The sequence below is a fragment of the Pteropus medius genome, unplaced genomic scaffold (assembly GCF_902729225.1).
Source record: "Pteropus medius unplaced genomic scaffold, Ma_sr-lr_union100, whole genome shotgun sequence".
Taxonomy (NCBI): Eukaryota; Metazoa; Chordata; class Mammalia; order Chiroptera; family Pteropodidae; genus Pteropus; species Pteropus medius.
Window position 1 is genome coordinate 3,146,829 of NW_024343732.1, and position 22,516 is coordinate 3,169,344.

General features: G+C 53.7%; 1 protein-coding gene across 4 annotated transcripts in view; it reads right to left on the bottom strand.

Annotated features, from left to right (window-relative positions):
- Positions 1-22,516, bottom strand: part of LZTS1 (leucine zipper tumor suppressor 1) — a 69,810-nt gene that overhangs the window by 24,101 nt on the left and 23,193 nt on the right. For 2 of the 4 annotated variants that reach the window (XR_005653926.1, XR_005653927.1), the window contains exons 1-2: positions 2,737-3,109; positions 736-1,539 (exon numbers count right to left, since the gene is read on the bottom strand). Coding sequence is in view for 2 of the 4 variants with exons in the window: in XM_039868009.1 (XP_039723943.1) it covers positions 736-1,539; positions 2,737-3,081 (1,149 nt within the window). In the remaining 2 variants the exon portion in view is untranslated. Of the gene's footprint in view, positions 1-735; positions 1,540-2,736; positions 3,214-7,577; positions 7,683-22,516 lie in introns of those variants that run through there. The other 2 variants (XM_039868009.1, XM_039868006.1) reach the window with 2 other exon arrangements.

Below are 22,516 nucleotides of genomic sequence, written 5' to 3' on the forward strand. Positions count from 1 at the left end.
CTCGGCCCCTTCCCAGGGGCGAGTCTACCTGGGGTGAACAGCAGAGCTGCCGTGTACTTGCCCCCACCTGCCCTGAGCCGCCTTCTAGGCCTCCCAGTGAGAAGAGCTGCTCTCAGGTGGCAGGGCAGGCGGTGAGCCGGGTCTCCAGCAAGGCGGGGAGCGCAGGCCTCGCTTCCAGCTGAGCGCATGCATGCGTACGCGCGTCTGTGTGGGCCCTTTGCTCTCTCTTCGGGTCCATCTCGGACACCAAACAGAAGCCCCACTGACTCTTCCATGGGGAGTGGCCCCTTCTGTCACTGAGACCTGCCACAAGTGGGGTCACTCTCTCTAGGATCTGGGGGCCCGCCCCTCAAAAGTAACTCACTCTCCCTGGGCTCTTGGACCAGCCTAAACTCAGGCTGTGCTTCCCTTGAGCATCCTGTGAGGGGATGAAGTGCGCTGGCCCTCAGACACCCAGGTAGGCCTCACGACTCATGGGTCCAGCTTCCCAGTCCGTGATGTGGTTAGTGAATTCAGTTCTGGGGGGCCGCCAGGCACCAAGATCGGGAGAGGTTGAGAAGCACGGACTACGCGTGTCCCTGCCATGGTCACAGGGGCCCCTCCTTTGGGTCATAAAGCTGGTCCTTTGGCCCAGCGTGCTGGGGCAGTTCGCGTCCGCACACCGCTGGCCAGAACCTGGAGGAGGGGCAGGGCCCGGCCAAACACTGCCCCCCACCCCCCAGCCCTCCGCCTCACCTCCCACTGGGTCTCCTCCAGCGCGGGGCCGAAGCTGGTCTTCTCCTTCTCGTAGGACCGCAGCCTGGTCTCCAGCAGGTCCTGCTCCTTCATGAGGCTCTCGAGCTCCTGCCGGAGCTGCCGCTTCTCTTGCTGGAGCTGGAGCACCTGCAGGTGGAGCGCCTGCTGCGTGCGCTGGCGCTTCTGCGAGGCTGGCTTGGGCTTGCCGCTGCACTTCTGCTCCGGGCCCTCGGGCTCCTCCTTGCCGCGCCACTGCCGCTCCTCGTAGGCCTGGCCGGAGGCCGGCTCCTTCTCCTCGAAGCTGCGTCGCAGCCTCTGAAGCTCGCCTTCCCTCTCCAGCAGCTTCTGCTCGAGCTCCTGGATGGCGCCCTCGTCCGTGGGGATGGGTGAGCGGACGCACGAGGAGCCCCTGTCCGCCTTGCTCGGGTGCGCCAGCTTGCTGCCCCCATCGGAGAAGGACAGCGCCTTCAGGCTCATCATGTTGCTGTCCTGGAGGAGGATGCCCTGGGTGATGTTGTGGGCCGAGCCCCCAAAACGGCTGGCGGGCCCCACGGCTGTGACCAGCGGGTCCAGCTGGTAGCTGCTGCTGGTGCTGTGTGTGGGCAGGCTGGACATGGAGTTGCGGCCAGAGTCAGACAGCGCCCCGGAGCACAGGCCGGGCTTCAGCTCCTGCTCCCTGGGCTTGTCCGGAGGGGCGGGGTGCAGCTGGTGGCTGGCGCTGTCGGGGGAGGAGTGCAGGATGGCCCCTGACCGAGGCAGCACAGGCTTGAAGGCCGTGGGCCTCGCCGCACCCTTCTCTGAGCCCTGGGGAGGAAAGAGCCACACTGACCCCGCATGTTCCCCTCCTGCCGGCCACGAGGCACCCTTCCTGGTCGTGGCCATAGGCGACCTCGCCTGGTGCTCTGAAGCTGCCGAATATGCTGAATCTCTCTCAATAGGAGAATTTCCTCTGCGCCTGGGGGATGTTCTTAATGATCACCCATGAACTGCCACCTGTCACCAGCTCATCCCAGTCTCGTCTCGGCCTCATCCCAGCTTCCTCACAGCCTCCCCCGAGCCTCGTCCCAGCCTCCCGAGGCGATGGACAGCTCTGGCTCTGCACCTGTGTAGTGCAGGCAGGGGCACTGGACTGGGCAAGCATGGCGTCCCTGTAGAAGTTGACCCTTTGTCACCTCCACTGTCCCTTCCGGTAGGCCAGGAGCGAGGACACCACCGTGGCCTCCTCGAAGGCTTGGAAGGATCCCTTGACGTAACAACCCTGTTCTTAAAATTGTCATCGTCATAGGTAGAGTACTTTGCAGATTATTATAAGCCCTTTAGTTTGAAAAGATTAAGGATCTATGCAACCACGAGGAGCTGCTTCCTGGTCCGTCAAAGCCGGGGGCGGGGCGGGCGGGGGTTGACCAGGGGCAGCATCCTCAGGGTTCCCACGGGAGCTCGAGCCAGCCACGAGGGCTGGATTCCTAATTTCTGCTAAAGACGATGGTAAGAAACTCACAGCCCTCATCAGGCCCAGCTTGAAAGAGGAGCCGCAGCACTACCAGGCAGCAGATGAGGGGAAGGCCCAGCTCCACGGCTCCGTTAGCAGAAGCTGCCAGCTCTCCACGCGGACTCTGTCTGCTCTTCCAGACGGTAACAGAGCTCCCTCTCCTACCCGTGCACTCGAAAATGCTGCTGCTGGTCCCGCCTTGACAATCCGGTGCCACCCCAGGGACGCTCAGAAAGCCTTTCATTTCCCCTTTTCTCTCTGCTTAAGGGCTCACCCGAGACTTCTGGAGAAGGGGACTGACCTTCGCTTCCCCATCTAACCTTTGATCTCCACGGCGGGCTGACAGCACGTCTGCCCGCACCGTGCCGCTCTGGCCTCTTGGAGATCTAAACACTTAGACGGCCACTGCTGCCCCTTCCTGCCCTGAGCTCGCCACCCCTCAATTGCTCTCTCCTGCCGTCCCAACCCCCCCCAAGTGCTCTTCATTAGAGACGCCCCCCACCCCCACTTACCATTTCCAGCTGATTGGAGAAGGGCATGAGCTTGGGTGGGGTGGACGGGCCAAAGTCCACCCCGGCCTGGCCCACTAAGTCCCCACTGGACAGCGCAGTGTAATCGGGGTGATGGGAGCCCCGAGCCTTCTGGCTGACCTTGATGTAGAAGAAGTCTTCACTCTTTCCCATCTTGGAGCTGGACTTGCCATGCCCCGAGTCCTGGGAGAAGCCGAACCTGAGCAGCCCGTCCGAGCAGCGGTTGAGCTTCTTGAGGTGGGAGGACTTGCGCAGCTTGTACTGCGATGCCCGGCAGTGCTTGCTGTGGAAGCCGTGGCCGGAGATGAGGCTGCTGACACTGCCCATGGTGACGCGGGGCTGGGCACAGGCGGGGCAGGGCAGGGACCTGGTGTGGCCGTGGTAGCGAGGGGCAGTCCTGGCTCGACAAGGGGACTGCGGTCATAGCAAAAGCCTCGCGGAGCCTGGGAGAACACGGACCTGGAAGGAGACAGAGGGCAGCGGTCAGCCTGGGATGGGCCGGTCACTGCAGGCCTCGGTGGTGACTTGGAGAGAGTCATTCAGATTGCTGGGTCTGGGCAGTGGGGAAATGTATGTGTCTCTTCAAAGTTCTTTTCAGCTTTCCCTTATGGTACTTGTTGACTATCGGCCTTGTGCCGGTATTTAGCCTTAGCTGGAGTTTACCACCCGCTTTGGGCTGCATTCCTGTGTGTGTCTCTGAACAGAAGCTTAGCCCCGTCTCTGTGACTAGGCTCTCCATCCTTCCTTTGTCCCCAACTCACTACACGTTCACTGAGGGCCTGCTTCCGGAGGGCTCTGTTCTGAGCATAGGGATATACGGTAGGGACTAAGCCACTTACCATCCCTGTGCTCACAGGCTCGTGATTACTGCAGTGTGGCCGGGCCATAAATCAACAATGTGTACCATCTCAAGTGACAGAGGTGCTACAGGGAAATAAAGCAGACTGCACAGGATGGAATTCTGGAGGGTGTTTGTTTATCGAGAGAGCAGAAAGAAGGCCTCTCTGTTGGGGTATCATTTAAAGAGACTCCCAAGAAAATGAGGGAGCAGATCATGTGCAAATCTGGGGGAGAGAGAAGCAGCTCAGAGCAGCCCCAAGTGCAAGCCCTGAGTCTCCGTGGTTGCATGTGCTTGGCACATGTAAGACCAGTAAGGAGACCAGCTGGCTGGAGACCAGTTAACAACGGGGCGCAAAGCGGGAGAAGTCAGGGGTAGCGGCCCAGCCCTCACAGAGCCTGGTGGCCTGAGGGCTCTGCTTGTTACTCTGATGGCTTTAAGCAGAGACACTTTGATCTGATCTGCTGTGGAGGTCCCTCGGGCCGCTGGGTGGAAAAGAGGCTGTGGCGAGGGGGCCTGGGTAGATGTGGTGGGCCAGTTTTGTTGGCTGGGCCAGGGTGGTAGCTTTGAATTAAATTTTAGATGTAATTTTCAGGTCCAGCTGATAGAATTTGCTAAAGGATTGGACACAGAGAGCGAGAGAGACTCAAGAATGACTCCACGGTTTTTATCCCAGCAACTAGGAGGAGTGAGTTGCCATTCATTGAGAGGCAAAGACCACAGAAGGGGCCCGTTTAGAATGAGACAGGGTGAAAAATAGGAGTTTGGTTTTAGACCTTAAGGAGTGCTGAGGTAGGCAGTAGGTCGGCGGGGGTTGTGGGAGCTGCAGACTTTCACGTAGGAGTTGTTGGCATAGAGAAGCCATCTATGAGGCTGGAGAAGGTCCCTGAGGAAGCGAAGGAAGGATGACAAGAGAAGTCTAGGGACTGGTTTGTGGGTTCAGGACGGTGAAGAGGGAGAGGAAGAGAACCCGAGACGGCTCCGACTGACGCAGGAGACCTCGGGAAGTCAGGTAAAGACATTGTCCCATGGGACGGTGTCAGTGCTGCGGAAATGAAGGACTGGCCGGTGGATCTGACTGTGCGGAGGTCATCGGTGGCCTGGGCAAGAGCAGGTTTGGAGGAGTGGTGGGAAGAAAGGCCTGACTGGAGAGGGTTCAAGAGGAGGGAAAGAACTGCACCCTCAAATGTTGAGAAGTATGGGATCGACGGTTTGGGTTCCCGCTTATGCCACCTGTCAGCTGTGACATGTGAGGTAGACTCTCCAACACCTTTAACCTTCGGTTTCATAAGCTAATTCTAAGACACACTTAAATTTGTTAAAAAAAAAAAAGTAATAGGAAGGTATCTTATAACCAATGCTGAAAACAATAACAACCTCGCCGGACGAAGGGATACGCTGGGACGGTAATGTGACACACTTGCAGATTTAGGCAGATCCGTAAGCACAGGTCACATGATTTTCAAAGCAAGGAAAGGTTGTGTGTTTGTCATGCATCATGAAAGAGTATTTCTCAGTCCGTCAAAAGACAGCTGATGCAATTAAGGAAGAAAAAACTACAAGTTTAGTAAAATAAGAAATCGGAAGGAACCGTGTGCTCTTCATTGTGCTCTAAATTACACTACTGATCTCGAAGGGGCAAAAAAAAAAGTGAAAAAAAGTCCCGAGTGGGTACGAAGAGTTAGTTTCCCGTGCACAGCGGAAGGAGCCAGAAGACCCTTAACTCTGGATGTGTGTGAGTGTGTGCGTGTGTGTGTGAGTGAGTGACTACGGTGTGAATAAGCGTTTTCTTTATCCCACTAGTCAAAGCATAATAACACAACAAAAATATTATTATGTAAGTGTTAAGCATGTTTTCTTAGGAAAAGCTTATATTAAGTGGATGGCCCCTTAGAATCAAGAAACCAGGGGATTGTTGTGATGAGTGTATTAGGTACCACCGTAAATAACGGGCCTGGGACATTTACTGAATGCAGAGTATACAGTAGGCACTCAATATGTGGTGGGCATCTTCACTAGTGTCTATTATTGTATTACCACCATTGTTCTCTCCAGCATTCGTCATCCCCGTGACACTTTCAATGCCCCACCTCATGCTCCACACTGGCTCTCACCCTTCAAATGCAACTTCCCTGCACCCCTACCCTGACGGCGCTGCCTAGGAGTACGACATTCCTCGGCTCGCTTAACGGTTGACAATGACAAAATGTATTTTTCGTCCCTCAGGTCATCCACCCTTTCTTGGCTGAGGCCTTCGGGTCCTAGGAGGCAAAAAATCTACTGTTGTCTATACATAGGGAAGCTATTTTTGGCCAAAAGACCCTCCCGCGCTCTGCGCATTATACCTCTTGGGCAACTGGCCCATCCAATTACACCCTTGTGAGACTCTGCATGGACTGCGTTGTGGAGATAAGACAGTTGGTCATGACATCGGGCAGATCTGGATTTGGAAATCAACTTCTCTGAGGTTTCTTTGTCGGCACAATAAAATATAATAACTGTTTCATAGGACCAGTATGAGGAGGAAGCCATGGAAGTCTGGTGCAACGCTTCTTGCTTGGCAGGTGCCTGGGATTCTGGGTGTGTGTGTGTGTGTGAGTGTGGTGTGAGGAGGCCTGTGTGTGTGGAGTGCAGGCAGGTGTGTGTGTGTCCAGGCAGAGTGTGTGGTATGTGTGTGTGAGTGTGTGTGTATGTGGGCATGTGTGGTCTCAGGCAATGAGCTAGGTTCTGTGTGTGTGTGGCTCAGGTGTGTGTGTGAGTGTGGTACTCTCTGTGTGTGTGTGGAGGTGTGTGTGGTGGGGTAAAAGGTAATGCAGGTGGGTGTGGAGGATCATGGGAGGTTAGGAGAGAAGTGTCAGCCTTTAAGAAAGGAACAGGTGGAGCGGGACCAGCATCGGGCAGACACGTGGCGTGGGCCTGTTCGTTCCCTCCTGCCCCTGCTCCGTCTCTCCTCGCCTGCACTTCGAGACGGCCCCCTCATTCGTCTTTCCCCAAGCATCCCGGGTGGCACACTCATCACACTCCCTGGTGGAAGCCCTTCAAAGGCTTCCCATTGTTCTTACAGTGAAGCAGACTCCTTACGAAGCTCTGAGCAGGCCCTGCTTTTTGCCCGCTGCTCCAGTCTCATCTCACCCCCGCGCTTTCCTTGCTCACGACCAAAGTTACAGCCACGTGTGTCTTCTCTGCCGGTTGAACGCAGCAAGCCTTTTCCCACCGAGGAGCTTTCACACCTGCTGACAAGTCTCTTCCCTGAGCTCTTCGCACAGAACACTCTCACCCTTTAGTTCTCGACGTGAATATCACCCCTGCAAAGTGGCTTTCTCTGGTTACCCTGGGGAAAATCCATCTCCCCATTACTCTCTCATTCCAACCTGTTTGTTTCCTTTGTATCATTTGCTTTAACCTGTCATAATCTTAGTTTTTAAATTTGTGTATCGTGAGTGTCCACCAGAATGTAAGCTCTGTGAGAGCAAAGGCTTTATGGCTATAGCTCCTAGAACAGAAAGGAGGAAAAATGAGGCACAGACTCAGAGAGGTTAGATGACCTGGCCCTTGTCGTCCAACTGGCCAATGACCATGGTGGAACCCAGACCCAAGTTCCATGAATCCAGGTCACAGCATGCTGCTGGGGACTGTAGATGTTAAGAGTCCCTTCTGGAGAGCAAAGTGAGTTTCCAGGGCTCGGGGAGAGAAAGCCTCTGGCCAGAGCTTCATTTCTCTTTTGGGTGGTTGACAACAAGGCTTTAGGTACAGGTGAGCTCCTTTGTTGACCTGAGCAGCAGCCTGGATGACTCGTAAAGCACAAGCACTGTGCTGGGCCCCAGGGGAGCAAAGGAGAGGAGGGGGTGAGGGACGGTGGCCTCTGTCTGGTCCCTTGAGTACATTCTTAGCTCTCGTCCTCTGCTCTCCACTCCCCAGGTCCTGACACACAGGAGCTTTGAAGTTTGAGATTATCTCCAGATCCACTTGGAACTAAACTAATTACCGTTCAGTGTCTGGACTTGTTTCATTCTCAACCTGGAGAGAGCATCACAGAAAACTTGGCTGGGGTTCAGCCGAGTTCCCAGCCCTGGTTTTCCCGTCCACCCAGCCCTGCAGGACAAGGGGCATATTTTTATTCCTGGGAAACAAATCCCACTGGCCGGGAGTACGCACTCAGGGTGGAAATAAGCAATCATACGTTCTGGGAGATTCGGGCAGGGGAAGGAAGAGAGACTAGGGAGGAAAAAGGGAAGGAAGCAGAGAACCTCACACCGAGTAAGCGCGTAAGCAGGTAGTAACCTCCTTCTGCATGACCTCCCGCTGATCTCACAGAAGGAATCTAGCAAGAATTAGACTTTGGGTCTTAAGAGAAGAAAGGGAAAGAGAACAGCTGGTGGAGAAGGACCCCCCCCAGCCTATGCTTTTCAGAATCTGGCCCCGGCAACTCGGGAGGCTTTTCCCCAGACTCAGTGCCAGCCGTCCCCACACAAGTGACTGTGGCTGCTACACCGGGACAGGCAGTGTCTCTGGATCCGGCCGGGGAAGCCCTCAGTTTTTGAGCTGCTTCTACTCCCAAGGCAGCCCTCCCCACCCCCATTCCATTCTGTACCCTCCTCCCCAAAGGAAACCAGGGCTCACGCCACAGGGACACATGCCTCTGACAGTCCCAACCTGGAATATGGAGATGAGCAGCATGAAGGTGAAGAGGGGCCTGTCTAGACTTAGGAAGGTGAGAAATACTGCTACTCACCCTCCCATCCCAAACCACCGGGAGGAGCAGCTCTGGCCTTGGGACAGTGAGGGTCCATATCCACTGTCCCCTCTCCCCCACGGTGTGGAGAGGTCACCACAGATCAGGACGCTCAGCCTCCAGACACCCCGCTCCTTGTCAGTCCCTGTTATTTCTCTTCCTGCTCCCACCTCTCCCTGCTTCCTCCTCCCCATCTCTCCTCCTCTCCTCGTTCTTCCAGGGAGTGGTCCAGGTGGGCGGGTCAACCAAGCAACCACAGCCTCTGCGGCCACTGAGGGCATGTCTGCTCTGCCCAGCCCCCTCCCTCTGAGGAGGTGCCACCACTCACTATGGGCCCATGGGGACTCGCAGAGTTCTGGGAGGACTTGCTGGCTCCCTTGAGCAGCCTCTTCCAGCACCCACGGGGGCTGTGTTGCCCACCCCTGAGCCCACCCAGCAGGGCATGTTCTCAGTAACTGCCATGCAGGCTGAGCCTAGATGATGGGGTCGCATGTGGGGGGCTCCTTTGGTTGTCTATTCAACAAATATTTATTCAGCAACTGACAAGGGTCAAGTATGCAAAGTGCAGGGGAAGGTTAGAAATGGAGAGGAAGTAAAACACCCAACGAAAAACAGTGCCTCAACAGATAAGGAGGAAATTACGTCTCATGCAGGTATCGCCTTGCGTGCTGTCCAGGTGTGTGCACATGCCCCGTGTGTGTGTGTGTGTGTGTGTGTGTGTGTGGTGTGTGTGTAAAGCGAAGATTTACTACTTTAGTGGCAGTGCCCAGGGAAGGCCTCTGAGAAGGTGGTATTCAGGTAGAGGCAGCTCGATGAGGTTTTTTGCTTGAATGGCCCCTCAGGGAGAACAGCAAGTGCAAAGGCCCGAGGAAGGGTGTGGTGTTTTAGAGCAGTGGTTCTCAATTAGGGTGACTCGGCAAATCTGGAGACAAGACGTTTTTGACTGTCATAACTGGGATCTAGTTAGACGGAACGCAAGACAGCCCCTGTGACAAAGACAGCTCCTATGACAAAGAATTACCTGACCCAAACTGTCCATAGCGCTGAAGTTGAGAAGCCTGGTTTTAGAGGAACAGAAAGAAAATGTGTTTAAAACCTCAGTTCTGCCATTGACTCAGTGTGACTTTGAGCAAATGACTTAAGCGCTCTGTGCCTCAGTTTCCTTACTTGTAGAGTGGAGACAACCTGCTCTGCAACAGGACTCTAGTATGGACGTAAAAGGAACTGAGGACTTAGCGAGTTCTTGGAAAAATGACCCGTGCTGGTTATTGTATGATTTCTCATTCTTTTCTAGGCCGGTCCTCCGAGATACTCAATTATACAAAGACGGCTTATTACAAGAGCACCCCAGGCCTGGACTTCCAGAACAATCTGGCCAGCCACCAGCACTGCTTCAGTGGTCTGAGTACTGCCAGTTCCCCATGATGCCCTTGAACCCAGGAGAGACAGACGGAGTGCCAGGTGTACCTCGCCCCTTTGCCGGTGCAGAGTGTCCAGCCCTCTCTGGGCTGGGTCCAGTTCAGTTTTTCTTTGAAACCTCTTGAGCACTGAGTGAGAGCTATTGACCCCCTGCTCAGAAAAATGTCCCTCCTCAAGGATTAGGCCATGACTTCTTAGAGATCCTTGACCCAGAACACCCTTGGTTGACCCAGGTTAAAAAGATTAATATATCCTGCTTTGGGGGATCAAACATGAGCTTCGGGGCCCTGGGGAAGAACAAAGAACTTGGTCTTAGATTATTGTCTTAATGAAAGACTCCCCGGCTTCCTTTCATGAACCGGGGAGGTGGGAGCAAGGAGAGGAAGTGAAACTAAAGACATTATATCACCTCAGTGCAGCCTGTCCCTCCCCCCACACGCTCCAGGACGCTGCAGCCCTCCTTCCCAGGACTGGGACAGACTTCAGACCTACTTCAAAGCGGGTCAAAAGGAAGGGTCCAGCAGTCAGAGGGGCGGCCGCCCGGACTGTCATGAGCAAGGCTCTGCCTCTGCCTGGGCACCTCACTCTCAGACCTTGCTATTAGAGCTTTCTTCTTTTACTTAATCGGTTTTTAAAATACTGAAATTCTATTAAAATAACCTGAGTAACTCAGTCGGAATTGCCAATTGTTAAAATGTTGTCATATTCGTTTCAGAAATAAAAATCTAAGTTGAAATCCCCACTCCCTATTCCTTTCCTCTCCCTTATCTCCGTCTCCCCAGGGAGAACTTTATCATAAATTTTGTGGGTACATGTTTTGATCACCAAACCTTTTTTTAACACAAGAATACTCTATGCATTGCTTTGTTTTTTCACTTTGTATAAATAGTATCACATTATATGTATCATTCTGCAATGCAGATCGTTTATTTAACAGTTTGCGCCTTAGGACCCACTCACCTGCTGTGTAGCAGTTCTGTGTAGCAAAACCCCATTTTGCTGACCATTCTGGACTCTGATGTTTCCATTTTGTCGCCAAAACCTTCTGTTATATGATAACTTCCCCACATGTGTGGGGATTGTTCTACGATTTGTTTTCTCTGAGTCTTGGAAGACACCTAGTTTTTAAAGCACCCCCTCCCTTACACTGAAACTCTCTGGAAGGTGGCATCTGAGACCCATATTGGCCAGTATGTCTAAGGAGGACAGCAAGGGTGGGACCAGAGCCCCAAATCCCTCTTCCCCATATTACCCTCGGGTGGGGGAGGGGCATGTTGCTATGACTAACAAGAGGGTGCTTTCGGCAGAGCAGAGGTGAGAGGGGGACCCCGGTGATAGTGTGGGGTGAAGGAGCCTTGGCCAGAGAGGCCGTTCTGCTGTAGGCGACAGAGGACCTTCCTGCTCTAAGGCAGCCTGGACATGGAGGACAGCACCTCCATGGGGTCAAAATCCCATTACGCTGGAGCCGTGCAAGATATTAGCGGTCCTTTACCCAACTCCTTCGTGGTGCAGAGGCTGCACGGAGGCCAAGATCAGGGAATGGACTTGCCCAGTCACACCACACGTTCTGGGTTCGAAACCAGTATTCTTTCCAGTTTACAACAGGACAGGGCCAACCAGCTTCCATCTTCCAGAGTGGGGGGAGGGCAGCTCCGTGCTCTCTATGGGCCACATGTGTAAGGGGGTGGGGTGTGTGGGGTGTGCGCCATCCTGCCAGCTCTAGGCATTGCTCCATTCAGAGATGATCCCCTCGGGGTTGGTGCCTGAGGAGGCAGAGGAAGCTGCCACAGGCTCTGTGTGGGCCCAGTGTAGGGGGAAGGGTGACCTGCCTCCAGCAGTGGCTGGTGGCAGCTGGGCTGGGACCAGCACTCCGCCTGCAGCTGTCCCCCTCGCTCAGGAATCACAGCCCAGGACAACTTCCAGCCTTAGCCCCGGGAGCCACGCCCTCGCATTCTCAGTTCGGGTCTGTCTGTGGAACCTAGAGAATGCCACAGTCACTATGATTCATTCACACTGTCTCTCAGGGGGGCGGACCACGTACTGAGTGTCACGTAGGGTGTCTAAAGAAGGGTAAGCCTCTCACGAAGAACTTGCGTCTAGTAGCGAACCCTCAGCTTCCCTGCAAAGGGAGACCGTTACCTCTTCCCAGCCTGGCTCCGGTCCCCACAGTGGGGCCACAGTCGCTAGGATGTTCCCTCACTGGGTGCTTGGCCTGCACGGCCTGGGGACAGCTCTTACATTAGGGTGAAGGCTTATCTCTTCATTATCTTTAAACCTCCTTGAAGGCAGAGTCTGTGTCCCACATAATGCTGACCCCAGCGCTAAGTAAACAAGAGGTACTCAACGCACGTTTTAATAAAATCAGCTCTCAGGGGTGCACGGGGTCCTCGACATGGCAGGTGGAGCCCAGGAAGGATGCGTGGTCAGACCGGGTCCCACACATGCAGTGCGCGAGCCGGGTCTACAGAACTACAATCCAAACCTGGTTTTAACCCAAACTTCCGGCTCTTAAATTTTTTCTGAGTCAATGGCCACCTTGGGAAGAAGGAAATTTACCCTCTCTGTTGTGCCCTTCACCTCCCAGTCCTGTTCAAAGCTTCTGGCCAAGACAGAGAAACACAAGCCAAACTCTCTGTTTCGAGGGGGCGGATGAAAAGCAGCGCAGGTTGAACTGAAGATGCAGGACCAGCAGGTGGGGGTTGCTGGAGCAGAGCCAGCTCTCTCTGCCTGCAGCACGTAAGCAGCTTTTAATGTTTTCTTTCCTACAGAAGCGAAGTAAAGGTTCTCACACTATTGTCTGCCCGTTATGGACTGAGTGTCTGTGCCCCCCTAAAATCCATGCGTGGAAGCTCCAACCCCCAATGGATGGTGTCAGGAGTTGAGGCCTGGGCGGCGATTGGGGGGAGATGAGCACGTGGGTGGGGTCCTCATGATGGGGTTAGTGCCCTTAATGAGACGAGACCAGAGAGCTCTTCCGCTCTCTCTCCCTCCCTCTCTCTCTCCCTCTCTAATCTTTTCTCTCCCTCTGTGTCCCCTCCCCCACATGGGGACACAGCAAGAAGGCGGCCATCTACAAGCCAGGAAGAGAGATCTCACCAGAGACCAAATCTGCCAGCGCCTTGATCCTAGACTTGCAGCCCCAGAGCTGTGCTCCCCCAGAAGCAAAGGTGTGTTGTCTGAGCCCCGACCTGAGGTGTTTTGTTACAGTAGCCCAAGCTGACTCAGACGCTGTCTCGTTGCCCCCACTAGACACCCTGGCAGAAGATGCTGCCTGGGCTGTCAGGTTACCCTGTCTCTGGCATCATCCTTATAGACTTCTCTGTCCGCATGGTGCCGATCGCCCCAAAAACATGCAGACCTGCCGTTCTTCGGGGACAGTCTATAACGGAAAGACGCTTGGCGAGAGTCGGGGAAGCTCAGCTCTACCTCTGGTTCTGCCTCCCTCCAGGTTCTGCCACTCGAAGCAGTTTGCTTTCTGTCCCCACCCTGCTGTGACTTGTCTGTCACCTCAGGGGAACCCCTTAGGGCAGGGCCTGTGCTGCGCAGCTGCGGGTCCACGGAGGGAGCCACAGGCACGTTCAGCAGGGCCCTCTACGGTACATGTGCCACTGCATGATGGCATTAGGACTTTGACAAAGGGTCACATATTGATGGGTCTCTTTTGTCATCTGGCATAAGATTGAACCTTCTTGCATCTCGATTTATTTCCTTCCGTGTCAGATCAACACAGCTGATACGTTCCTCACATTGCAGGTATTCACAGGATTAAATGAAATCACGTATATGAAAGTTCTTGACCACAGTATATTGGATAAATTCACACCAAAGTGCTTGTGAAATCATAATGCAGTATGCAGAGATGCGAGAACTAGATCCTCACATGTCTCGAAGTTACAGGAGCAGGTCTTTGGCTCCCCCTACCCCCATCTCCCTAGGAGAGCAGGGCTGGGCCAGACACGGCTTGGTGCCTCAAGGACAGAGGGGAGAGGGGGAGCATGCAGAGGGTGGGAGCAGCATCTGCCAGCTGGGGCTGGAGGGGCCCTGGGTGGCCCCCAGCTGGCTTCCCAGCAGAGGTCTCTCTGGGGCTAAATAGAGTGTGAGCCCAGGGTTACTGACTCCCTTTTCGAGATGACTTTCCTCCTGACCCTCTGTCCCTCCCTCGGATCACTGCTCGACTAGGCCTTCCTTATCTGGAATTCCAGTGTTCGTATTCCTGTTCTTGACCTCTCCTGCCATTTGCTGCTCTGGATGAGGGTTGGGGCTGGAGCCAGGGCTGGGGCAGGGGTGAGCCTGGGAGCTGGTTAATCATCTCAGCCCAGTCTGCAAACCTCCTAATGCTCACTTTGCTGATGCCTGGAGGGTTCCATGTGCAAAGCTCAATACGTATGTTCTGAGTGAATGGATGAATGAAAAAGAGGCGAGGACGGAGGAGGAAGGGGGTCGGGGAGCGTGGGCCGTGCAGCTCTCTGAGAGGCTGAGGGGGGTGAGGGGGAGCAGGCTGCCGGTGGGTTGGAAGCAGGGGCCCACGCAGCTCTCAATTAAATACACTTGGGTTCCCTGGAAAGGCAGAAAGTGAAAGGGAAATCGCTGGCAGGCTGAGTCATCCCATCGGGTGAACAATCGGAAGCCATTCTGCTTCCCACTTGCCGGGAGGAGTCAAAAGCCATCCTGCCTGGCAGCCTTCTGTGTGCAGATCTCAGTGGTCAGCTGCTGGCAGAGCCTCCCTCATCCCAATGGGCAGTTTGCATCTTAACAGTGCTGATTGACAGTTCTCCTCAGGTACCTGGTTACCCACCCATCCTAACCTGCCCTTCTCCCTTTCAAAATTAAGCCACGGTTACATGCTAAGCACATGCAAATTTAACCCCCACTACTGTGACTGCAGCGGCTGCTCCCACGTGAAACAGCGAAGGCGAGCCTCATCCATGTCCGTGACTCGGGCGCCACGGGGCGCCACGGGGTGCCACGGGGCTCCGGGCCCATGGGACCTGGGCAGCCATGAAGGGAGCCACTTATCCTTTAGCCTCGAAAGAATGGTGACTCGGGTCTTCAGTGGGAGGGGTGGGTGAGATGTCCAGAGCAGGGCTGGGGGTCTGGCTGGACTCCCTCTCATCTCGCTTGATCAGAGTGAGGAGCCCAGGACCAGTTAGGACTTTGGAGGCCAGAATGCAGGGGACAGATGGCCCCTTTGCCTGCCAAACCCTCACCACCCTAGAGTTCAGGCTGAATGGGCACCTCCTAGAAGGGTGAATTGAAAGACACCAGGTCTGGGTTTGAGTGACTGACAGAACCAACAGGGTCTCAGACAGGGATGAAAACACGTTTTACCTCTTTACCGTCTTTGTGGCTGCCTGAAGTATTCCGAGGCCAGGTTCAGGTTCAGTAGGGAAGAACTGAGGGTTAAATTAGCAATGTGGGCCATGGGCTTGGGGGAGGGGAGTGATGACACACAGTGACATGACTTCCCTGGCCCAGGTACCAAGGTCGTTACTCCGTTAGCTTTTGGCAAATCAGAAAACCCAGCATCTTGAATTGGATGGGAGGTGTCTTAAGTTCCCTCAGGGCCTCTGCTGTGGAACGCCTTTGTGCCTCCATCTCTCCAAAACTCCGACCTTCCTTCATCTGTCCCGAGCAGCAGCCACACAGCCACACTGTGCTCTTCTTCACTGGAGAGACCAGGTTCTTCGGTCAGAGGAAAATACAACAGGTGTGCTACCTCACATTCCATTTCATCCCAGGAGCAGAGAGCCTCTCACTAACAGTGTGCCACCTGAACAGTAAAAGGGCTCTAAGGCCCCTTCAGTGGCATCACAGAGATACCCATGTAATTACTCCAGCTACGCATGAGGCCCTTCTTAAGAGGGCAGGAGCCCGGGGACAACCAGTAAGATGAGAAGCCAGTTGACACCAGACCATAGGTGGGACAACAAAACGGAGAAAAGCTTTTCGAGCTCAGAGGTGCTGCTTCAGTGCTCCATGAAAAGAGGACACTGAGGCCCCAAGAGGTTGGGCGACTTGTCCGAGGCCACACAGCAAGGCGTGAGGAGAGCTGGGCTGGAACCTGGCCTCCCGGCCCCCTGGCCAGCCTCCTTCCCACTTCTATTCTTCTGTAACAAGAGAAAAGTTAGTGGTATAAATACCACTCTATGCTGAGAGGCGCTGCTTTAAAAATACCCGGATCGAAGGAGCCAGACCAAAGATGAAATCGAGTCTCCACCTCACATTCCAGGAACCTTTGACTTGCCATCACCAGCCATGAACAGGGCTGAGCCCGGGAGGTAAGTCGTATCTTTCCATAAAAAATCAACAGGAAATGGGAGCTCATGAGTTTGGTAGGTACTAGGGTGTGACAAGGGACACAGGCGGCAAGATACAGGAATAGTAGAAAGCCCTCTACCACCTACAGACCCCTGGGAGAACTCTGTTTCTGGAATAGAACGGGGAGATCTCACAGCAGAAGGTCATGACTGGTCCAGAAGGTGGGCAGGTGTGGGAGAAGGGTGGAGGTTGGATGAAGTAGGGAGGGGAGAGAGCTCTTTTCCTAAAGAGCGTTTCTTCGCTCCTCACCTCACCCCCGTCCCCACCCAGGCTGGCTTTTATACCGGCCGAGCATATACAGTACTTGTAAGGGTGTGTACTGGGGAACCTGGTAGTTTTGGGAACTCAGAAAAAGACTGGAGCTGGGGAAGCCATGGCAGAGGCAAAGTGGACTCTTAACTCTGGATGTTGGAAATGGCCTAGAGAGACTAACCTGGCCCCTTAGGTTAGCCAAACGAGTGTGGCTTTTGTTGTCTGGAGTTGTCTAGGCGCACCAGAGTGCTCAGAGGCATGGCCTGTCTGCTGGGATCTGTGTGCACAACACGGAAACCTGTGACTGTTCCTGACATGTCTCTACATGTCCTGAGTTAATCCTCTGATATGTCTGGCTGGGGAATTTTGACTTCTATGTCACCTCTGTTCTGATTTCTCAACCTCCTTGCTCCCTCCTCCAGAGCACATTCCTGTCGGGGAACTAGAAGCCTCACATCTAGCAAAGCAGCCTCTGGTGAGCATCAGGTAACCCAGCTACCCCGCTGGAGCCTGCTGCCCCCACCTCCCTGACAGTGAGATAATTACTGCAAAGCCCACGGAGTTGGCCCTGAAGTTCCTCAGTCCTGCGGAGTTGGCCCACAGCTGCCCCTGAAGTCCCTCATTACTGTCCCCTTCACCTCCGTGATACTCTATCTGCCATCTGACAGAACCAGAGGCTCATGAAGAGGCTCTGAAGCACCACGTGGAGAAGCTGGGACTTGAAGGTCACTCCAGCTTTGCTCCTGCCCCTCCTTGCGCTTCATGCTCCAGTGATGCTGAATGGCTCATGGTTCCCCAGATTGCCGCTCAGTGCTTTTCTACATGCTCTGCCCTCTGCCAGGAAGGACCTCCCTGACCTTGACTGTTTCGCAGGGGAAAGATGGACAAGCACCTCTCCTTCCTCGACTACGTCTGAAGGAAGCAATGCCAGTCCTGTGCCTTGCAGGAAATCAAATCCAAGGCCACACATATCCGTTTCCTGAACCCTGGAGGGCTGGGCACACGGCATGGCAGCTGAGGATCTTGGAGCAGAAGCTGAGATCTGGGCAGGAGGAGGGAGTTCCAGCTGGGGGATCTTAAAAGAACCCTCGGCAACAACTCTTGTGCTGTGTCCCCTCCACACTGTTTTGAGCTGGTATAGCACATTGGGTCACCTAATCCCTCATTGCCTCTGTGGACAACAACTGTATCTATTTTATCCGATTTCTAGGAGGATTAAATGAACAATGAATAATAACACTCAGTGCCCAGCACATTGTAAGCACTTAATAATTGTTAGCTATCATCATTTGGTATCCCAAACCCTATTCATCTGTTAAAACCCACCTCAAATGCTGTCTCCTCTGTGGAGCTTAACACATGAATTCAAGTCACGTCAATCTCTAGGTTCTGTTCGGAAACAGTTCTCAAAGTGTGGCCCCCAGGCCAGCAGCAACAGCATCCCCAGGGACCTTGTCAGAAACGCACATTCTCCGGTCTGCCCGAGCCCAGATTGCTGGGGCCCAGTGATCTGTGTTTAATGGTCCCCAAGGATTCTTTTGCAGGATAAAGCTTGAGAACCACTCTTTCGGTATTTTTCTTTTTATTTCTTATTGTTTGGGATTCTATCATTGTACTTGATCATAGCCTGACCTGAATTATTATTAGTTCTTTAAGGGTAGAGACCTTGTCTTATATTCTGAGGAAATGCTAAGGAAAAGTCCTTGTGAATTTGAGTTCAATGAGCATTTTAATTAGATTTCATCTTAATAATTCCTAGCATTCCGCCCCCCTCCCACCCCCATTTTCTTCCCATCCACCCCAGGCCCAGGGGAAAATCTTACCAGCCCTCAGTGAGAGAAGATTTCCTCCGTCCCTTGCCCCTTCCCTCCCTCCTGCTCTCTCTTTCTTCCTTCCTTCCCTGTTCCCTCCCTCCCTCCTTCTCTTTTATTTCCCAAAGTAGCCACTTAGGACTCATGAAATTGACTGTGAGTGTGGAGTAAGGGTAGAGGGCACTTCCGGAGTGTCAGGCAACTTCAGCTATTTAAGATATTGTCCCTGTCACAGTAACGTTTCTAAAGACTTCTTGGGCTGAGCTTTCTCAAAAAGCAAAACCGGGACACGGGAGTGCGGCCCTAACCCCCTTGCTCACAGATTCCTTCCAGGACACCCCAAGCGGCGTGACGGCCAGGCAAAAGAGAGCGGAGGGCACGCGAGCTCCCTATTCCCTGTGTACTGGCTACGGGGATCCCTCCCCAGGTTCTGTGGATGGACAGTATAACTGATGAGAGATGGGTGTGACTATGGCCAGGTGCATATGTGACAAGGTATAAACATGCAATTTAGCCAAGCTGCTAGCCAGACTTGGTTCTCTCCGTGTCCAACTAATGGTTCTGCTTTGCAAACATAAGCTTTCCCAAGAACAGAAGCTTCGACCACAACAAAGGCTATCAGCAGGTGACCATAGAATCTGGACACTATTAAGAGTGAATGGGAGCACTGGTATGAATCACTCCAGGACAGTAGACGTAAACTGGGATGTGTGGTCACCTTACATATCCGCCATATTTCTTCCCATGAGGGCCAGGCCAGGGACGAAGATGTTGGGGAGGGAGGTCTGGTATATCTTGGCCTCCTGCCCCCTCCCCTCAGCCACTCAGTGTTCAGTTGACTACAAGGGACAAGGAAAGGACAATACTAGGGACTAGCGAGTACCAGTGACATGGACCACTTACCAGGCGCTCTGCCTACAGTGATACGCAGGGTGCTGTGGCACCTTGTACTTCAAGCGCCTTCACACTGGGTCCTCCTCTCATCTGTCTTCTGGACAGGTGTTACAAACACGGCTCCAGGGGCAAGCTAGAAGGGCTGGTTCTAGAACCCAGGACTTCTGGCTCCTAGGCCACTGCCCACACGGCCCCGTCATGGGGCAATGAGATGAAAACGGGACCGTTGCACCTGGTGAGGCAGGCACAGCCACATGTCACCTGCCAGGATATGTGTCAGCAATTGCTTTGACAGGCAGACAGGTCTGTCCCTGAAGGGGTGAGCTGCTGGGAGCAACGGCCCCTTTGTCGTATTTGGTGAGCATTTACTATGCGCCGTCACCATCGGGGGCCCATGGATAGGCAGTGAACGGAACAGAGCCTGCCCTTATCATCATGTCGGAAAGTGACAGACCACGCTTGCATTCGGGGCTCCGTACAGCCTAACCCCACCCTCTCTTCTCATCTCACTTGCTGCTACCACAAGCTGTACCAACTAGGCATGCTGCCCACCTGGTCTAGGGCACAGGGTCACTGACGTTCAGGGCTGCACCTGACATCTCGAGAGACCTCCTTGTCAGACTCTTGACCATTCTCAGGGGCCCACTAGCCCTTTCCCTTCTCTGTGCCTTTGTCATGCTGCCTCCCACCCCACCCCACCCAAGGCACAGCCCCTCGCCCTCTCCCAGATCCCCCTTCCTGGTTTTTCCTGCTCAGAAGACTCTGCATTGCTGAGCAGCACTTTTGTCGCTAGATAGTACATTCTTTTTGAGTCTGGATTCTGATGGGCATACCAAAGAGTCAAGATCTCCCAGCAAGCCTAAGCTCTTACTGCTGCCTTTGGTATTTCTCAAGTCCTGTCTGTTAAATCTTCTGCACTCTGTAAGCCTGTACTAACTGACCTCTGCACCTGACTCCCTGCAGGCAGCTTCGTCTCTACAGTGTGGAGATAAGGAAGCACAAGAGGGACGTTCCCTCAATCCCCTACAAGCCCAAGTGCTTCCTGCCTCTTTGTGCCTCTGACAATGGCAGGTCCTCCGTCAGGCAGATCTTTCCAGCTGAGCTGTGATTCCATCAACTGCAACCATCCATCAACTGCAACCATCCCAGGAGGCTTGCTCCAAGAATTACGTTCTCTTCCTTCTACTTAAAGGTCTGGCTTTCTTTTATTCTCTCCCACGAGGACTTAAACATGCACAAGTCTGCCAACTAACTCGAAAGCAACACGCTAGCTCCTGAACTCCATTTCTCCCTCCAGGAACCACGGCTTTTCTTCTTGTTTATGGCTACACTTCTTGAGAGAGAAGCTATGCTCACTATTGCTACTTGCTCGCTTCCCTCTTGTCCTCAGTCCACAAAACCCTGGCTTCTGCCCCTGACAACCCACTAGAACTGCTGTTCAGGGATGTTGCTGAAGCCAACCAACACTTTTCGATAGTTATCAAATGACCTCTTAGTTGGTCCATATTTTTTTTTCCACTCCGTCCTTTTAGAGACATTCTTTCCTTGGCTTACATGCTAATATATCTCTTGGTTTCCTCCTATCCCCTGAGCCTGTCCTTCTCTGTCACTCTAGCCTCGTCATCCCGAAATGCTGGTTCTCTTCAGGGACCATCCTGGGCCCTGTTCTCTGCTCCTGGTTGGCCCGTCCTGTCCCATGGCTTCAGCTGCCTCCACAAGGTGTTGATGTTTGGATCTGAGTCTGCAGCCCAAACCTCTCTTCCGAGCTCCTGATCTGAACACTCAACGGCTGCTGGCCATCTTCCCTTGGATGGGCCACAACATCTCACACTCAACACGTCCAAAATGGAATTCTCCAGGTTTTCTTCCCTGCCATCGGCTATCTTCCCCCGACAAGTCCCTCCTGGCTTCTGGTCTTGGAGAGCGGTACAACCAGGACAGAAACCTGATTCCGAGGAACCTGACCAAGCCAGGAACCCTCGATTCCCTCCTCTCCCTCATCCCTATACCTGAGCGATTACTAAGTCCCGTTTGATCATTGATTTTCCGTAAAACCAGTGTTGCCCTCCAACTCGACTACTGCTGTCTCAGTCTAAGTTTCTGTCAGATTTCCCTTGGGATATTAACAGGCTTGATCTTTGCTCTTTTCCAAGCTCTCCCAAGGATTCCCTTTTGCCCAAAGAATAAAGTCCGAATTTCCTAACACGGCAGAGAATGCCTTCTTGATTACAACTGTTCCTCTTTGCATGTTCCTGTTGTATGGCACCGCTGCTCCCCATACAACCCTTCGTTTTGACGGACTCAAGTTCTGTGGCTTTGCAGTGATCTCCTGCTGGCTTTCTCCCAAGTTTTCCCGTGCTGCTCCCTACGCCTGAGTCCCGGGGGCTCTGGGGAGACAGCGCTTCCACGGCGAGGCCTCCCTCCACGTCTTCTGTGCACTCTCTGCTTATTCTTATAACAGTGTCAGTCACGCCGGAGTGCAGGTCCTCTTTATCCACATCGACTTCTCAGCAGACTACAGAACTGTGCTTTATTCAATGCCGCAAGCCTAACTTCTGGCATAGCACCTGGCCCACAGTTCAAGAACTGTTTGTGAAATGAATGGATACGCGTGCGTTTAAGAATGATATTCTATTTTACAGTGCCTGGGGTCCGTGAGCAGCACCCTTGCCTAGTTCAGCACCATCGAACACTACATCGTGGCTGTTAATAAACTTTTTCAGCCCTAACCCCACCCCAGCGGGCTCCTTGGACCGCCCTAGGTATCTTGGAGCATAGCTGTGATGACTCCAGGTCACCACGCTCTAGAGAAGCCTTCTGTGTGTGGCACCCTAGTCTGAATGGCCGGTCCAGGGCTGGGGGTGGTGGGATTTGTGGGCCTGTGGTAGTCCTTCCTTGTGCCACAAGAGCACAGATGAATGACTTGGCCTGCTGGGGTGTACGCATGTGCACTGGATTCAGCATCCTTATGGGTGTTGAGCTCCAATTCGTGCAGAAGATCCGGGACTCGCAGAGTGATCGGCTGTCCTGATTTGCCTGGGATTGTGGGATTTCCTAGGGGGCAAGCCTTCAGGATGAAAACAGGGAAAGTCTCAGGAAAACTGGGGTGAGTTGGTGGCTTTATCTAGTCGGCAGTTGGGATTAGTACAAAAGAAGATTGACTCGGTCCTGGTGACATCGTGACCTGACCTTTGACCGCGGATTGAGTGGCTCCCTGGGGTGATGTGATCGAAAACAAAGATAGAGTGGCTGCATCTGTGTGGGCGTAAGGGGTCACCTCTCAGGGGTGTCACCTTGGGCTCATGGATGGAAGTGTCCGTAGGGCTGTGCTGGAGGGGCAAAGAATATGTGTGGAAAAGATGGGTGAATCATTAAGTTGGGGGTAAAAAGAAAAGGAAGAATTGAGTATATTCATTAGGCCCCATCCCCACTCCTCCCTGACCCGGAAGCTTTCCTGAGGACCCCAGAGAGAGAGAGAGACGTGCGCAGGGAGTGGGG